A 16,319-nucleotide genomic window follows, 5' to 3' on the forward strand; every position below is an offset into this window, starting at 1 on the left:
AGAGCATCGAGAGCGTCGACAGCTTCAAGTACCTGGGGGTACACATCACGGGAGATGGCATTTTGCAGAAAGAGCTCGCTATCCGAATGGGAATGGCTGGAGCAACATTCAACTCGATGCGAAATGTCTGGGACTCACGATTGTACTCGGTCAAAACCAAATGCCGCCTATTCGACGCTTGCATTCTGACGGTGCTGCTTTACGGTAGCGAATCATGGCACCTTACGAAGGCTCAGAGCAACCGTATACTGAGCTTCGAAAACAGATGTTTGCGACGAATACTGGGTGTGCGGTGGTATGACTTTAGGAGCAACGAGGAGATAAGAGAACGTACCAAGCAGCCTCTCATCACGCTGAAAGTGAAGAGGCGACGTTGGACCTGGCTCGGCCACGTGCTGCGGATGCCAGAAGAGAACTTTAACCTGGCTTGCCTGTTCTTCAAGCCGACCGGATTCCGGCGTCCTGGAAGGCCGCTAAATACAATCTACAGAGTGTATACGGCGGAGCTACGGGATGCTGGTTTGACCTGGAACGAAGCAAGAAGACTGGCGAGCGACAGGGATTCTTGGAGGCGCCGCGTGGTGTCCATATGCTCCAGTTAAGGGGCGGATATGGGCAAAGAAGAAGAAGAAGATATTGCCTATGAGCCTGAATCAATCCACATGTGGATGAAGGCCTCTTTAAGTTGTTTGCATTTCTGTCGGTTATGAATTGCTATATTTATCAAAATTGCTGATATTATATTTACCCATTCAAAATATCATCATTCATCAACCAAGATCAATCCACTGCTGGATGAAGGTTATACCAACATAATTCTACTCTTCTTGGTCATGTAAACTGCTATATTTTTTTAAATTTGTGAGTCATTAGATAATAACTATTTTTGAAGAACTCGCTACGGACTATTTTAACTCGCGAGTGACCAGTTGGCAACATCGCCAAAACTGAGAAAATCGATGTCTATGGTACGAGATGAAACGTCAAAAATGAAATGTCAAACGAAATCATTATTTTTGTTGGTTATGTTTGTGTATAATTCGTATAATATTCGATTGATTTAGTATAATATGATATAGATATATGTACGTAGAATATAACCTTACATAAATGCGAAACTATATAATATTATTACACTGTAAAACAAGATTTAACAAAATAAACACAGTGTCTTCAATAACATTTATTTTTATTTAGGTATTTATTCATTACAAACCATTATAAAACATTAACATAATTAATTGAACTCAAGATAACAGAGTATTAACACAATGCTTACGGGCCCTTTTAATTAATTTTGTAATTAACGTGTTAATTTGCATTTGAAAAGTAATTAGCAAAAACACAATTTTGTGCGGCCCGTAAGCTATGGGTTAAGTAACATTGTGAATAATATAATAATTTGGCATCTGTATTGTTTATAAATTGGTAATTGCCGTGTTCTTTCCGTGAGCGAACTCCTTCATTTTGACGTTTTGATTTTCAAGGTCACTGTCACATACGAAACGAAATATCAAAATAAACATGGAAATCGGGAAATACATACATGAATTCACGTCATTCGTCGTGCAAAAGTAGCAAAAGAAAGGAGAGGTTTCAATTAAGTAATCTTAATTGAAATCAGGTAAGGTTATGTCCGTCTCAACATTATACCTACCTACGACTTTTTAATTCTCCATGGATATAATATTATAAACGTCATAATGTGTCAAAGAGGCGACGTTGGACCTGGCTCGGCCACGTGCTGCGGATGCCAGAAGAGAACTTTAACCTGGCTTGCCTGTTCTTCAAGCCGACCGGATTCCGGCGTCCTGGAAGGCCGCTAAATACAATCTACAGAGTGTATACGTCGGAGCTACGGGATGCTGGTTTGACCTGGAACGAAGCAAGAAGACTGGCGAGCGACAGGGATTCTTGGAGGCGCCGCGTGGTGTCCATATGCTCCAGCTAAGGGGCGGATATGGGCAAAGAAGAATGTGTCAAAATATAACATGGGCATTTTCGCCAAAGTTTGTACATTGCATTTTTGGCATGTCCCATGACTTTGATTGATTTTTTCATAGTTATTATATTATAGAATATTAGAAAGTTATGTATTTTTAACATGCAAATTTATTAATTTACTTTATTCGATCAGTTAAATACAACTGTCTGACCTGTATATATTTTTAATTGATTATTTAGATCGAAAGGTAGTGTGTTTTTACCATGTCCCACTCCTAAATTCAAATAAACAAAGTCTGATTTTGTCATTAATTTTGAGTGTGTAAAATTAAATTCATAGTGTCTTCAACAGCTTACATTATATATTTTTGGAAAATATACAGTTTTTCCGTAAATTTTGACCAATATTGAAAAAAATCACGTTTAAAGTGTGTTCCAGGATATTTGAAAAAGTGGAATTCCACATTCCGTTACCATGATTTTAGCATGAAGGCGAAAAATTTCCACTATAAATATGTATTTTTTTAATGTAGCAACACTTTTGTATAACACTGATCGCCATTTACAATTTAAATTGTTGGTGTGTGTCGGTATCGCTATCGGAACAGGTTGCTTTCTGGGTTGGTCATTTAAGAAGTTCCACTACTGTTACCACGATTTGTAAGGTAAGAAATCACATATTTCCATTTCACATACTATACATATGGAGCTTATCTTTCATACCACAGATATAATAAAACATATCGCAGGTTTAACAATAAAACTAAGCTAAATTTTGGCTTCAACCACTTCTGAAACAGAATCCGTTACTTCCACTCCGAAACTATATTGGTGGTAACATATATGTGGAATGTAAAAGTAACGAAATGGAATGCATAAAGTTGGGTTTACATTGTGTGTTTAGTTCTTCATAGATTATAAAAAGTTTTATTTTGTCTGTTCGTATGAAAAACAAAAATATTTTCATTAAAAAATATAGAAAATAACCTGACTATATAATAAAGATTAAAAAAGTATGTGATATGTCTGAATACGCAAAACTAGCGCAGATAAAAGTATGGAGAGATACAAAAACAACAGAAGGAAAAGAAAAAACACCAGACTGAAATAATTGCGAGACAAGCACTAGCTCTGTCATACTCTTTCTGTTATACGCCACCAAAATTTTAAAACTTCTCCATACATTTTAGGCATAGAAATTTATAAAAATGTATGAAAAGTATTTTTTTGTCACGTTCAACAGAAATGTGTACCCTATTAGATTTAATATCTGGAACTGTAGGTATTCGCGAAATGTCAGAAAAGTACGTCTTGATTACAATCAACCTGTATAGCTACATTTTATGTTGATGAATACATGTAAAGGCGCTACGAATGTTGGGCTTCGTCTTGCGTACTTCCCGGGTCTTTTCGGATGTTACTGTATTAAAAATTCTTTATAATTCCTTAGTAAGAAGCCGGCTTGAGAGTGGGTCGATTGTTTGGGCCCCGCATCAGTTGAAATATGACCTTATGGTGGAGCGAGTTCAAAAGAAATTTTTGAGACTCCTTTATTTGAGGTTATATGGATACTATCCGTGGCTTTATCCAACTGACTTTCTCTTAGGTATGCTAACATACTGTAGTTTAAGTGCTAGAAGATATCAATATTTGGCCACGTATTTTTTTCGACTAATACGTGGTGTGAATGAGAACTCTGCCATTCTTGGTAATATTGACTTGTGTGTCCCTGATAACTATCTTAGAAATCGGGAGCATCAGTTGTTTGTTCTCCCGAGGAGCAGAACTAACCTGCCATTGGTGATGCCAATTGGTAGAGCAATAACTCTGTTCAACCAAATTGCTTCGGATGTTGATATATTCCATCTACGTGAGAATGAGTATAGGTGGACGTTATTTTATAAATTCTTAAAATAGGGTCTGCTTAACTCATCCGGTGTACTTCCTTGTACCTATATACTTCATATTTTTTGTATTTACACATTTATACTATAGAATAACTTAATATTGCATAATTACAATATTACATAATACTTTTTTAATAATATTTATTTGTTTCTAAATGTCATGTTGTGAACGGCTTGAACTTATAATTTGTAATGTCCACAATATGTAAAATAAATTAAAATTGAAAATTGAAATTAAAATTGAAGTAAATTTCAAGACAACCTACAGTCGAACTTGGTTATTACGAGGAAGATGGGACCGACTGAATTTGCTTGTTATAAGCGTTACTCGTTATATCAGAGAATAGGTATTTTTAAATGAGCATGTCACATTACACAAAAAGTCGAAAATAAAAAATTTGGAAACCATCGTAAAAATCCCCGAAACGAGCATGGCATTCATAAACTACAAAATAAGTTGTTTATTGTAATGAACTCTGGTAGGTACCTACGAACTTCACAAACCTTGGATTTTTCAACCATATGCATGGATACTTTTTTTATTATTGTCGGCGAAACACCAATAAGGTAGGTACTTAGACACTTTACTAGTGTCATAAACGTAATCCGACCCCGGCGGCATCCTGTCCAATCGGATTTTATTGCTTAGGGTCGAAATGTTTTAAAACGATCGACACATTAACAGTATTTTAGCTCGGTATATCCGATAAGTTGCTCGTTATAACAGTGAATAAATTAAATGTATGGCGAAAATCATAAACCAAATGTCAACAAATGTTTCCTTATTACATCCGAGATCTCGCTATGTCCAAGATCGTAATAACCGAGTTCGACTGTAATTATTTTCGTAAAAGTTATATACTCCGTGCCGCGCTAGAAACTCGCGTCCGAATCCCTTGCTGATTTTTTTTTTTTCATATATTGTTAATTTGCTTTAAAGTATTTTTTATCTGAGTTACAAATAATATAAATGCCAAATAAAAGTTATGGTAATGTATAGTGTGTCAAAATTATTACCTACCTTATTTTACTAGTATTGTGAAATTTATTATAAAATATGTCTATTTTAGTGATTAAGTTTGATTTGTTTTGTTATTGTGACGCACGTTGAATAATATATATCTGACTATCAAAAAATTCAAATAAATTTCATAAAACAAAAATTTGTTTTTATGGTAACATGTAACTTTAGCTTTACAAATTACACTCCGTTACCATTTCGTTCCATTCCGAAAATGTCCCCAAAAAAGTTGAACGTTAACTATTTTTCATTTGATTATTAAATAACGAAACATATATATTTTTCCAATAAAATTTAGTAAAAGTGATTACTGTCTTTAAAAAAATAGCAGAACGAACATTGATTGGTTTTTTCAAATACTAAAGGAAAAATGCTCTGCCATTATAGACATAGGGTAACGGAGTGGAACAAAATGTGCCCAATAATTAAAATTCAATAATATTTTTTGACTATTTGTACTTTTATTTTTAAGTGTATGGTTTTTTTAATCTAATAGAGCTCTTTTAAGTGATAAAAAGTGTCTCATTCATGTTTTATAAGCTTAGTTTCGTCGTCACGGAACGGAAACTTATTATGCCCAATGTCATAAAAAAAATGATATAAATATTGTATTAATCAATATTTTGCTGAAAAATTGCTATCACCAATTCAGCAATAGAACAAGGAATCTGCTAGCTATATAAAAATGGTTAATTTGAGTGAAAAAATAATATTACCCAAATTTCAAACATGTACAAACTTTGGCGAAAATGCCCACATACATCTTCTATGTCTTTGATTAATTTTAAGCTATACAACCATATTCATTTTTTCGCATTGTAAACTCTTCACGCTTGTAGATAGTAACATTAAACTTACGATTATATACCTATATGGCGTGAGAATTTGTAAAATATATCTCACAAGCTCTTTGTTTAACCGGAAATTACGTATAAATAGTGCATCACTGAGTGAAAAAGCATTTTGACATAAGTTAGCATAATTACTTATTTGATCTTTTTCGCGGAAGATTATGTGATCCTAAAAGTGCAGCAAAAGTAACTATTTATGGGATTGACATCTTTTAAAATAATTGGGTGAACGATACAAATATATAGCAATGCTTTGGCGAAATATAAAATAATAATATGTAATTATTCTCGCGAGTAAAGATAAGATAATAGTATCCAATCGCAGTTTAGCCCCTCACCTTTGACAGTTAAAAACTAAACTACCTACGTATCGGCGCGAGACATCAATGCGAGAGAGAGAGAGAGAGACTCAAGTCATATGGCCGTCTCTGGTTACGAGTACCCTTTGATATGGGCAATAATGTCACAGGATTATGACTAATTCAGGAAGTGATAAGTTTCGACATGCCATATTTCGATAACCTACGTCACTTTCGCGAATAACTACGATGTTTCACACGACTCGCAAGTTCTAACATAAGGCCCCAGACTCCAGAATCGACTACGCATATGACTCCAAATTTGTATTGGCAGTGACGACATGCAAATCGTAAAACTGACAAATCAGCGAAATGTCAAACTATCTGACATGAATGAAAATCCATCCCGAAGGGAAAACTATGGCGCCGTCTATACATACTTTACAATTATATTAAAATCCAACTTCATGTCATTATGATGAAAAGCTGTCTGCAAGACCTAGTGAGACAGACTGGCGAGAGCCAGCTGGCTCAGCTAGTATTGTATTAATTTGTATGTTTTTAAAATATTTCAAATGCCGTATAATGTGTCTTTTGCAGATCGTACACCTGAAAATTTTCCTATGAATCTGACGGCCTTGACACCCAAGGCTCGAATGTATCGCCGCAAGTGTTTGCATTTGGAAAAATACATCTGACGAAGAAATAAGACGAACTTCAAGCATAGGATAAAGGGGGCAGAAAAATTTGCAGATTCACTAACCTTCGTTCAAGCCACCAAAGGCCTGTCAAAAATACAGCGAGACTTTTTCAAACTCCAATTAAAATCATGTAATTTAAAACCTAAAGGGCGTCGCTTTATCGAAAGAGATAAAGTCTTAGCCCTCACTTTACTTAAGCAAAGTGGAAGAGGATATAAATTTCTGTCAAAACTTTTTACGTTACTATCCATCCGAACTTTGCAAACATTATTATCATCTGTTCTTATCTCCACCGGTATCTCTGGTGTCATTATTTCTCAATTAAAATCAATAGTTAGTGGTTTTACTGACCATGAAAAATATTATACACTCATGTGGGATGGAATGAGTTTACAAGCGCACTTAGATTATAATAAAAAAAAAGTGACTTGATCGAAGGTTTTGAAGATTTTTGGCATCTGCGTTCTAAAAAAATTGCAGATCATGTCCTTGTCTTCATGATACGAAGTGTGGCTGGTAATAAAAAGCAGCCAATAGCGTCTGCTCAATTAGTTCGTTGCATTAAAGAGGTTTATAAGGCAGTAGTCTCCACAGGTATGCATTGTTTATAATATAATTATAGAAATAATATCAGTGACGAAGGGTGGAGGTAGGCTGTTAAGATCCGACATTAATAGAGCACACTAAACTTTGTTAATCATACGTATTTGTTTTCATTGAACAAATTAATTCTTAATTCAATGAAATCAAATAAGTATGAATGACAAGTTTAGTTGGCACTATTTATGTTGGATGTTAACAGTCTACCTCCACCCCTCGCCACTGCATTATATGAAGAAATATTATATATTTTATTCTTGCACGTATTCTAATTGAAAGAAACGCATTCCAAAATAAATGATTTCTATGGATTTTGAAAGAGCTTTTGCACAAAAATTATATTTTGAAGAAGAATATGTATTTTCAGTTAGAACATGTGTATTATACCTATATTATATATTTTACAGGTATAAAGATAATCACAACAGTATGCGATCAAAGCGCGACGAACACTGCTGCTTTGAAAAGTCTACGTGTCAATACAGAGAGACAAAGAGCCGATACCAGATATGAACGTATGTATTTATTACCTGTGTATATGTCAAATTAATTCTAATATTTTGCACATTATTATATGCTTTTCACTTATTCGTTTTATTCTCAGGTATCACAATAGAAATTATCAAAGGACAAGAGATTGTCGCCCTCTTTGATGTGCCTCATTTATTGAAAGGGATGAGAAATAACTCGATGACAAAAGACCTTATGTATTTCGATGGCACGACAATTAGGTACGCATCGTGGAAACATATTATTGATCTGTATAAGATAGATCAGGCGAACGTCGGCAATTTGAGGCTTATTCCCAAAATAAATGAGACACATATTTTTGCATCGAAAATGAACAAGATGAAGGTGTCGACTTGTGCCCGAGTGCTAAGCCAGAAGTTTGGCAGCCACATGGTGTTCTGTGCCACACAAGGTAACGTTGTTTTATATATTACTAGCTGAAGTACCCGGCTTTGCACAGGGTCGCTTTGTGGTTATATTTATCTTAGATATTTAAAAAATAATAAGAGGTAATTATTTTTTTAATATTAAAATATCTGTGTTATACAATATGGCAGTATGAAAATAATTCTAATAGGAGTAAAGGTCAAACAAAAGACCACTAAACTAAAATCGAATCCAAAATATGCAAACGTTATTAATGTTATTAACCCTTTTACTCCCACGGGGCCGATATTTCGGCCCACCATACCTATGCGAAAACTCCATCTGGGCCGATCCATCGGCCGAAAGTTTGGAACCAAATTTACGATTTATTTCAAATTTTTTCCCGTCATATTTCGTTCATGTAGACGAAGCATTATATTCACTGTGTGTTGATTGTGAGTAACATTTATTTTAGTGTCGGCATTGTTTATAATTATGCCATACCCTAATAACTCACAAGTCATAATTGCTCTGCTGTCGAACTTGAGACCAAAGAGGGTCATAAAAATAATAAAACATTATTTTTATGACACATTTTAAATTCTGATATTTCTTTTAGTTGTTTTATGATTCATATATCACATTACAAAATGAAATTTGTAATTTTTGAACTAACAATGGATGCCACTGTATTTTTGGTAAGATGGTGAAAAAATACATGAATATAAATATTATTATAAATGATTTAGTGCTTTGAGACTTATTTTTTGAAATTACTTCATTCCATATCAGTTAGTCGTCGATACTGTATCGAATTCTCTTGCGATTTCGTGAATTGAATAATATTCTTGAATACCTTGACACTATACGATTTTTTTTGATTACTTTATAAAAATTCTATTTCATAGAGAAATAATAATATGTTTATTTTTTTTCTGTTACTACATAAGGATAGATTATATTATAAAATTTGATATATCAATTATAAATAAAAAAATGTTGTCACACTTGTTTTGTTGTTCAAACATAGTTTTATCCGTTCATTTCTAAATAAATATTGATACATTATTTTTTTCTTTTGTTTTATTGATGTAAACTATCAATATTATTACTTATTATTGCTTTATACACCATTGAGAACACACAAAAAAAGTTTCAAATTTTTAAAACATGTGTAGAATTAGTTATTTAAAAAAAACTAAATCGACGATTTGTTGTCAAAAAACGCTTGGGAGTTTTCGCATATGCTAGGCTAAATCAGCTGGGAGTAAAAGAGTTAATATGCAGTAAAAAAAATCAAAATTGCATGGAACAAACAAACAACAAACGTTGTATTTTATATAATACTAATTTAGAAACCTTCGCAGGTGTGCGCACAACTGACAAAAGTTTCATCGCAATCGGATGAATGGTATAGGAACGCATACGAATAGAAGAAGAAGATGATTTTCTAATTCAGAAATCTTCGTGGGCATGCGCACAACAACTCACCAAAGTTTCATTGTGAATAGAAGAAGAAGAAGATGGTTATTCTAATCCAGAAACCTTCGTGGGTTTTGGCACAATTATTGACGAAAGTTTTATTGCAATCGGATGAATGGAATAGAAACGCATACGAATAGAAGAATATAAAATAAAAGAAGAAGATGGTTGTACTAATTCAGAAACCTTCGCAGGTGTTGGCACAACCACTAACGATAGTTTCATCGCAATCGGATGAATGGTATAGCGAAGATAGAATGATGAAGAAGAAGATGGTTGTACTAATTCAGAAACCTTTGCGGGTGCTACCACAACAACTGACGAAGGTTTCATCGCAATCGGATGAATAGTGTAGGAACCATACGAATAAAAGAAGATATAATCAAGAAGAAGAAGAAGATGATTGTACTAATTCAGAAACTTCGCAGGTGTTGGCACAACCACTAACAAAAGTTTCATCGCAATCGGATGAATGGTATAGGGACCATACGAATAAAAGAAGATATAATGAAGAAGAAGAAGAAGATGGTTGTACTAATTCAGAAACCTTCACAGGTGTTGGCACAACTACTAACGAAAGTTTCATCGCAATTGGATGAATGGTATAGGGACCATACGAATAAAAGAAGATATAATGAAGAAGAAGAAGAAGATGGTTGTACTAATTCAGAAACCTTCGCAGGTGTTGGCACAACCACTAACGATAGTTTCATCGCAATCGGATGAATGGTATAGCGAACATACAAATAAAAGAAGATAGAATGATGAAGAAGAAGATGGTTGTACTAATTCAGAAACCTTTGCGAGTGTTACCACAACAACTGACGAAGGTTTCATCGCACTCGGATGAATAGTGTAGGAACCATACAAATAAAAGAAGATATAATGAAGAAGAAGAAGAAGATGATTGTACTAATTCAGAAACCTTCGCAGGTGTTGGCACAACCACTAACAAAAGTTTCATCGCAATCGAATGAATGGTATAGGGACCATACAAATAAAAGAAGATAGAATGATGAAGAAGAAGAAGAAGAAGATGGTTGTACTTATTCAGAAACCTTTGCGGGTGTTACCACAACAACTGACGAAGGTTTCATCGCAATCGGATGAATGGTATAGGAACCATACGAATAAAAGAAGATATAATGAAGAAGAAGAAGAAGATGGTTGTACTAATTCAGAAACCTTCGCAGGTGTTGGCACAACCACTAACGATAGTTTCATCGCAATCGGATGAATGGTATAGCGAACATACAAATAAAAGAAGATAGAATGATGAAGAAGAAGATGTTTGTACTAATTCAGAAACCTTTGCGAGTGTTACCACAACAACTGACGAAGGTTTCATCGCAATTAGATTAATGGTATAGGAACCATACAAATAAAAGAAGATATAATGAAGGAGAAGTAGAAGAAGATGGTTTTTTCTAATTTTGAAACCTTTGCGGATGTGCGTACAATAACTGACGAAAGTTTTGTCGCAATCGGATGAATGGTATAGGAACCATACGAATAAAAGGAAATAGAATGATGAAGAAGAAGATGATGATGATTTTTCTAATTCAGAAACCTTTGCGGGTGTGCATACAACCACTTACCAAAATGTCATCGCAATCGGATGAATGGTATAGGAACGCATACGGGACAGACAGACAGACAGGCATACAGACAGACAGACATTCATTTTTATATTTATATGATATAGCCTATACTCTTCGCGAAAGTGCAAGCAATAAGTTAACAAAGTTTTATCGCAATCGGATGAACGGTATGGCAGCGCATACAAAACGAACAATCAAACAAACAAACAAATATTAATTTTTATATATTAGATGTAACTAATTTAATAACATTTAACTCAAAATCCGATTATTTTTATAACAATATATTAAAATAAATTAAAAAAGCATTTATAATTTTAAAGTTATCAGTTATGCCATCATGGATTAATTAAATATTTCCACCTGAATTAACCCTGCTGCAAAGTCATTCAAATTTATTCAATTACATATAAAGAGTAATTTCCAAATTAATTATAAAGTATACATGGAAGTACATCGAATGAGCTAGGCGAGTAGATACTATTTTCAGAAGATACTGAATATCTTTTTATTTCGATTCCAGGGATAGTGATGCCAAACGGACAAATCATCCCAAGAGAAGCTGAATACACCGGCAAAATTCTATTGTTTTGGGATGAAGTTTTTGACTCTGTGAATGGAACCTCACTGAAACCACATCCGTATTGGAAAACGAAAAGGGTTTGCGCTTCAAAGGAGTCATTACACCGAAAGGAGTCATTCCACCGACAATAGTATTGTAAAAATTAGACAGATGCAATTTGTAGACCAACATAAAAATCCAGTACCAAAGGTGCCATCACTTCTGAATTGGGAAAAAACTTTGGCTGGTTGCATTAAAATATTGGATACATTGCATGATGTGGGGTTTGAGTATGTAGCTTTTCGTAATTTCAACCAGGATTCGCTGGAAAATTTCTTTGGCTGTATAAGAAGCCACAATGTTCGTAATGTCAATCCCACACCATGTCAGTTTTCAAGATCCTTTAAAAGCCTTTTGATTAACAATTTAATGTCTAGATATTCCATCAGAAATAATTGTGAGAAAGACGATGCTGATGGCCTTTTTGAGAATTTATTAGGATTTTTAAAACAAACCGATGACACTCCACAAAACCTTGATGAAAGCATTGTAGGGGTAATTTCAGAGGATTATTTGGAAGATAATTTAACCTCTGCGAATGGTAAAATGTACACCGCTGGTTATGTTATTCGTAAAATTTCAAACTCTTGTACGCATTGTAAACGCGACATGAACACCGGGCCTTCCAGCAAGCACGCTAACGTAGCTATGCGAGAATTCGGAAAGTATAGAAAATTAAAATATGCCTCTGACAATATGCTTGACTGCTTCGATTCAACTGGAAATTTAATTAGAAATTATTTATCAGAAAATGCTTCTACGCATAATATTCAGGCAAAATTAAGAACCAAAATTCTTCAGAAAATTGATAATATTGACTTATAACCGTTGCATGTATGCGCATTAACTGGAAGTGAAAATAAAAATTATAGTTAGTTAACAAAGTTAACCTAAGTTAAATTAAGTTAAGCTAAAAGTGGTCACGATTCTCAGCCATGAGTGTACGACCAAGAAGATTACTTTTCATGACTTTTTTGTTGATCCTTTTGTTCTCATCATCTCGAATTCCAAGAATCCTCATATCTTTGGAAAAATCAAAAAATCATCGAAACTCATAGCATGGACGACGTATGGTTGCTGTCTTCTGGCCTGTATATTGGAATGAACTGTGTTTGAAGAAAGACTTCTCCGTCTTTTGAAATAGCTACACTTATAATATTCCACTGTGTGCCGAATCACCTTAATTTTGGCGATGATGTGCCTCGAAGAAACGGAGAGATATTTCTTTGGTGTTCTTGGATGTTGCGATTACATGTAAGAGCATAGATGCAACGATTGAATTTTTATTTTGACCGGTACTTCCAACGGCAAAAAGATAAACTTTATCATCAGTTCGTTTAAATATTGAAAAAGAGTAGTCGTTATTTCAGAAAATCCTCGTTTACTAATACCCTCATGCCACAAAAAACATTGACAACACTTAGAAACCACATTGTATATTGTAAAATTATACTATCTTCTTTTATAAAAAATGGCACCTTTGTTTGTAATAGGCAGGTATAATATCTACCTGTTGGACATCAAATACTGTGCTGAAGATATTTTTCCTTCAGTCTCTCTTGTGTTGCGGCATCATCTTGGTTATACATCATACAAAGACTGCATTGGTCTTTCTTTGGATGGTGAAAAGATAAATTCATCTCATTAAAAACACGATAATAATATGTTGCGATACTCGGTGAATGGGTGGGGTTTTCAATTAAAAACATGCTATGCATTTTCGCTATTGTTAAGTTGGGATGACTTTATTGTCTGCTAGTGGATTGGCGACAGTGATGTGATTTCACTCTTGGATATCTTTTGATATGGCTTTCTACTGCATCTCGCATAATTGCATCATTGTCTTTTAAAGATTGTACCCTTCTTCCTCTCTTATCTTTTTCTAAGACCCCTGTAGATTGAGTTTTTTCCATAGTTGTTCTTACTACTTTCTCACTAACTGGCAGTGTGTTAAGCTATTGTTTTAGTTATAACATAACACTGAAGTAATTGAACCTACATATACACACATAAACTATGAGAGTTATTATTATAATGTAACACTTGTTAATGCATCATATTTGTTGTGAATATTAACAAGTTACAAGAGAAAGTCTTTATAGTTTCAACAAAAACACCGATTCTTTGTATTTAAGAAAGGAAAAGATAAACCGAAACCCTAATCTGGGTCAAAAAGGTTAACAAACTCCGTTATAGACTGTAACAATATTTTATTAACCTGTTCTACAGTCAACAATACATATTTCAAAGAATTGTAAAAATACATTAATAAATGAAAAAAATAATCAAAATATATTTTACTTCTGGAATAAAATACCAATGATGAATATTTAAAAACGAGAAGTTATTTTTTTATAATCAAAATAATATGAAACTTTAAATCATGGTGAAACCCGGATAATCGATTTTACACTGTAATTAGACTGTTAAGTGTATTAAATGAAGAGGTTTGTTTAATGAACTGCATTCCATTTAGCTTGTGTGCGAGTACCGCTGCAGAAGTAATAAGGCATGGTAAGATACGTACGGAGGCGAGGGAATCACTGTGCTTCAAGAACGTCTGGTGGATAGCCCACCGACCGACTGTCGATGGGCCATTGCATGGTCTGAACGCGTTACCATCACGTGACGTGCTGTCACACTAAGATAGTAACGGTGAGATAGAGACAGTGATTCACTATCTCTATCTCAGCGTGAAAGCACATGACGTGATGGTGATGTGTTTGGGCCATAAGTATCAAATCAATGTTCTTTTTGAAACTAATAAAATTGGTACATTACTGTTTGCAATATTCCACGATCAAGGCATTATTTTTTGATATCAATACTATGCGTCCATCTTTCCGGTAAGACAGCTCACGATGAACTGTGCTACGGCGAAATGTAATACGTACAAATTACATATAATCCAAGGAGACAGCACTAGAGGTGAGTTAGAAATACTGTCACCAGTTTGCGTACTCAAGTTTCGGCATATACTACCCATACTCAGTACGTGTGGCGCAAAATACTTGAAACGTATTCAAAGTTCGAACGCATTCGATGATAATATCATCGCCGTGCATCGTGACTCTAGTTGGTAGACTTTCAATACTATTGACATTAAATGAGCGCGAGCGAGATAGCATAATACACGTATGTCTAGCTGTGATATTATACTCAATTGTCATTGCTCTCCATTTCTCCTCAGTTGTAAAGTTGGTATAGTGAAGGACAAAAATGGTCACATGTTCGTTTTATAGTAATACTATTGAATTAGTTTCAGTTGAGTATGAGAATTATATCGAGTTGACGTCAGTCTCAAGTCCCGGTCAAAGATAAACTTACAATTGTAAAAAATGTAATAAAATGTGAATTTGTTGAATCGGACCGCACCCTATTATTACATATATTTTATGGTCATATTTATTATTAAAATTTAGTTTATTAAGTTTTCTAAGCATCACCTAAGAGATTTTTGACTAATTCATAGTTTTAATAGTTTTTATATCTATTTTAAAAAACATCGATTTTTATAAAAAATATAAATGTGTATAACTTGAAATCCTTTTTATGTATATCGAATCAAGCTTCAATATTAGGACCATACATAAATAAAATTGGGTGCGGTCCGATTCAACAAATTCACATTTTATTACAATTGTAAGTTTATCTTTAAATAAAAAATATTTTTCTTTCTAATGTTTTCAGATACATATTTATTCATTAATACAGTTGAAATTGTAAATTATCAAAAAAATGTCTCACATTGCAAGCTTCGTATTTTTCCGCTAGGTGCCTCTTTAAAAAGGCTTGAAGACTTTGCCTTAAAGATAATTTTAAAGATACTGATTATAAGCTATGTCTTTAACCATTCAAATGTGATAAACATTCTACGAATAATGTTTGCTTTATAATAATTATTGACCTAAGAATAAGGTATTTTTTTGAAATACACCATTTCTATTGGCATTTCCCAGTGGCTAAGCTACAATATACGGCTGTAGCCATAAATTGACAAACGAAAAATGAAGTAGGGAGTAAGATCATAGTAACGCGCGTGTTTAAACATGTACCGTTTAAAAAAAAAAAAAAAAAACAGTTAACAAAAAGTACAATATGTTATCATCATATGTGTCAATTTATGGCTGAAAAAGCCTTATTTATTACTGAAAAAGTATTAAAAAAAGTTTGAGTAGTTGACCCCCCCACAAATTTGCTTCCTTGTAAAATAACATAATAATTAAAAATGATCTCGATACTTCAATATTATGACTGCCCGTAATGCATTAACTTAAATTAAACAAAAACATTAAATTGCCATATGCTTACATCTACTGATATCCTTAACAATTTACTTAAGAAATTAAAAACAAAATGCTTACGGCGTGACGTGTTGTTTTCAAATAGCTGCTATGATGCTCCTATGACATTTA

General features: G+C 33.8%; 1 protein-coding gene across 3 annotated transcripts; it reads left to right on the forward strand.

Moving 5' to 3' along the window:
- Positions 1–894: 894 nt before the first annotated feature.
- Positions 895–15,480, forward strand: LOC147071344 (uncharacterized). 3 transcript variants are annotated; one of them, XR_015070750.1, is made up of 6 exons: positions 895–1,197; positions 6,623–7,317; positions 7,731–7,838; positions 7,928–8,245; positions 9,567–9,875; positions 10,237–10,299. XR_015070750.1 is itself a non-coding variant. In XM_085947946.1 (5 exons), the coding sequence occupies exons 2-5, from the start codon at positions 7,221–7,223 to the stop codon at positions 11,994–11,996; spliced, it is 714 nt and encodes a 237-aa protein (XP_085804072.1). In that variant the 5' UTR covers positions 895–1,197; positions 6,623–7,220; the 3' UTR covers positions 11,997–15,480. The 3 variants fall into 3 exon arrangements, 2 of the variants coding, with proteins under 2 accessions (XP_085804072.1, XP_085804074.1); XM_085947946.1 differs by lacking the exons at positions 9,567–9,875; positions 10,237–10,299 and adding an exon at positions 11,806–15,480; XM_085947948.1 differs by lacking the exons at positions 9,567–9,875; positions 10,237–10,299 and adding an exon at positions 11,806–15,480 and having other exon boundaries at positions 895–1,085.
- The last annotated feature ends 839 nt before the right edge of the window (positions 15,481–16,319 follow it).

Source organism: Rhyacophila brunnea, unplaced genomic scaffold (genome assembly GCF_057557595.1).
Source record: "Rhyacophila brunnea isolate RB1 unplaced genomic scaffold, BYU_Rbru_1.0 scaffold_20, whole genome shotgun sequence".
Taxonomy (NCBI): domain Eukaryota; kingdom Metazoa; phylum Arthropoda; class Insecta; order Trichoptera; family Rhyacophilidae; genus Rhyacophila; species Rhyacophila brunnea.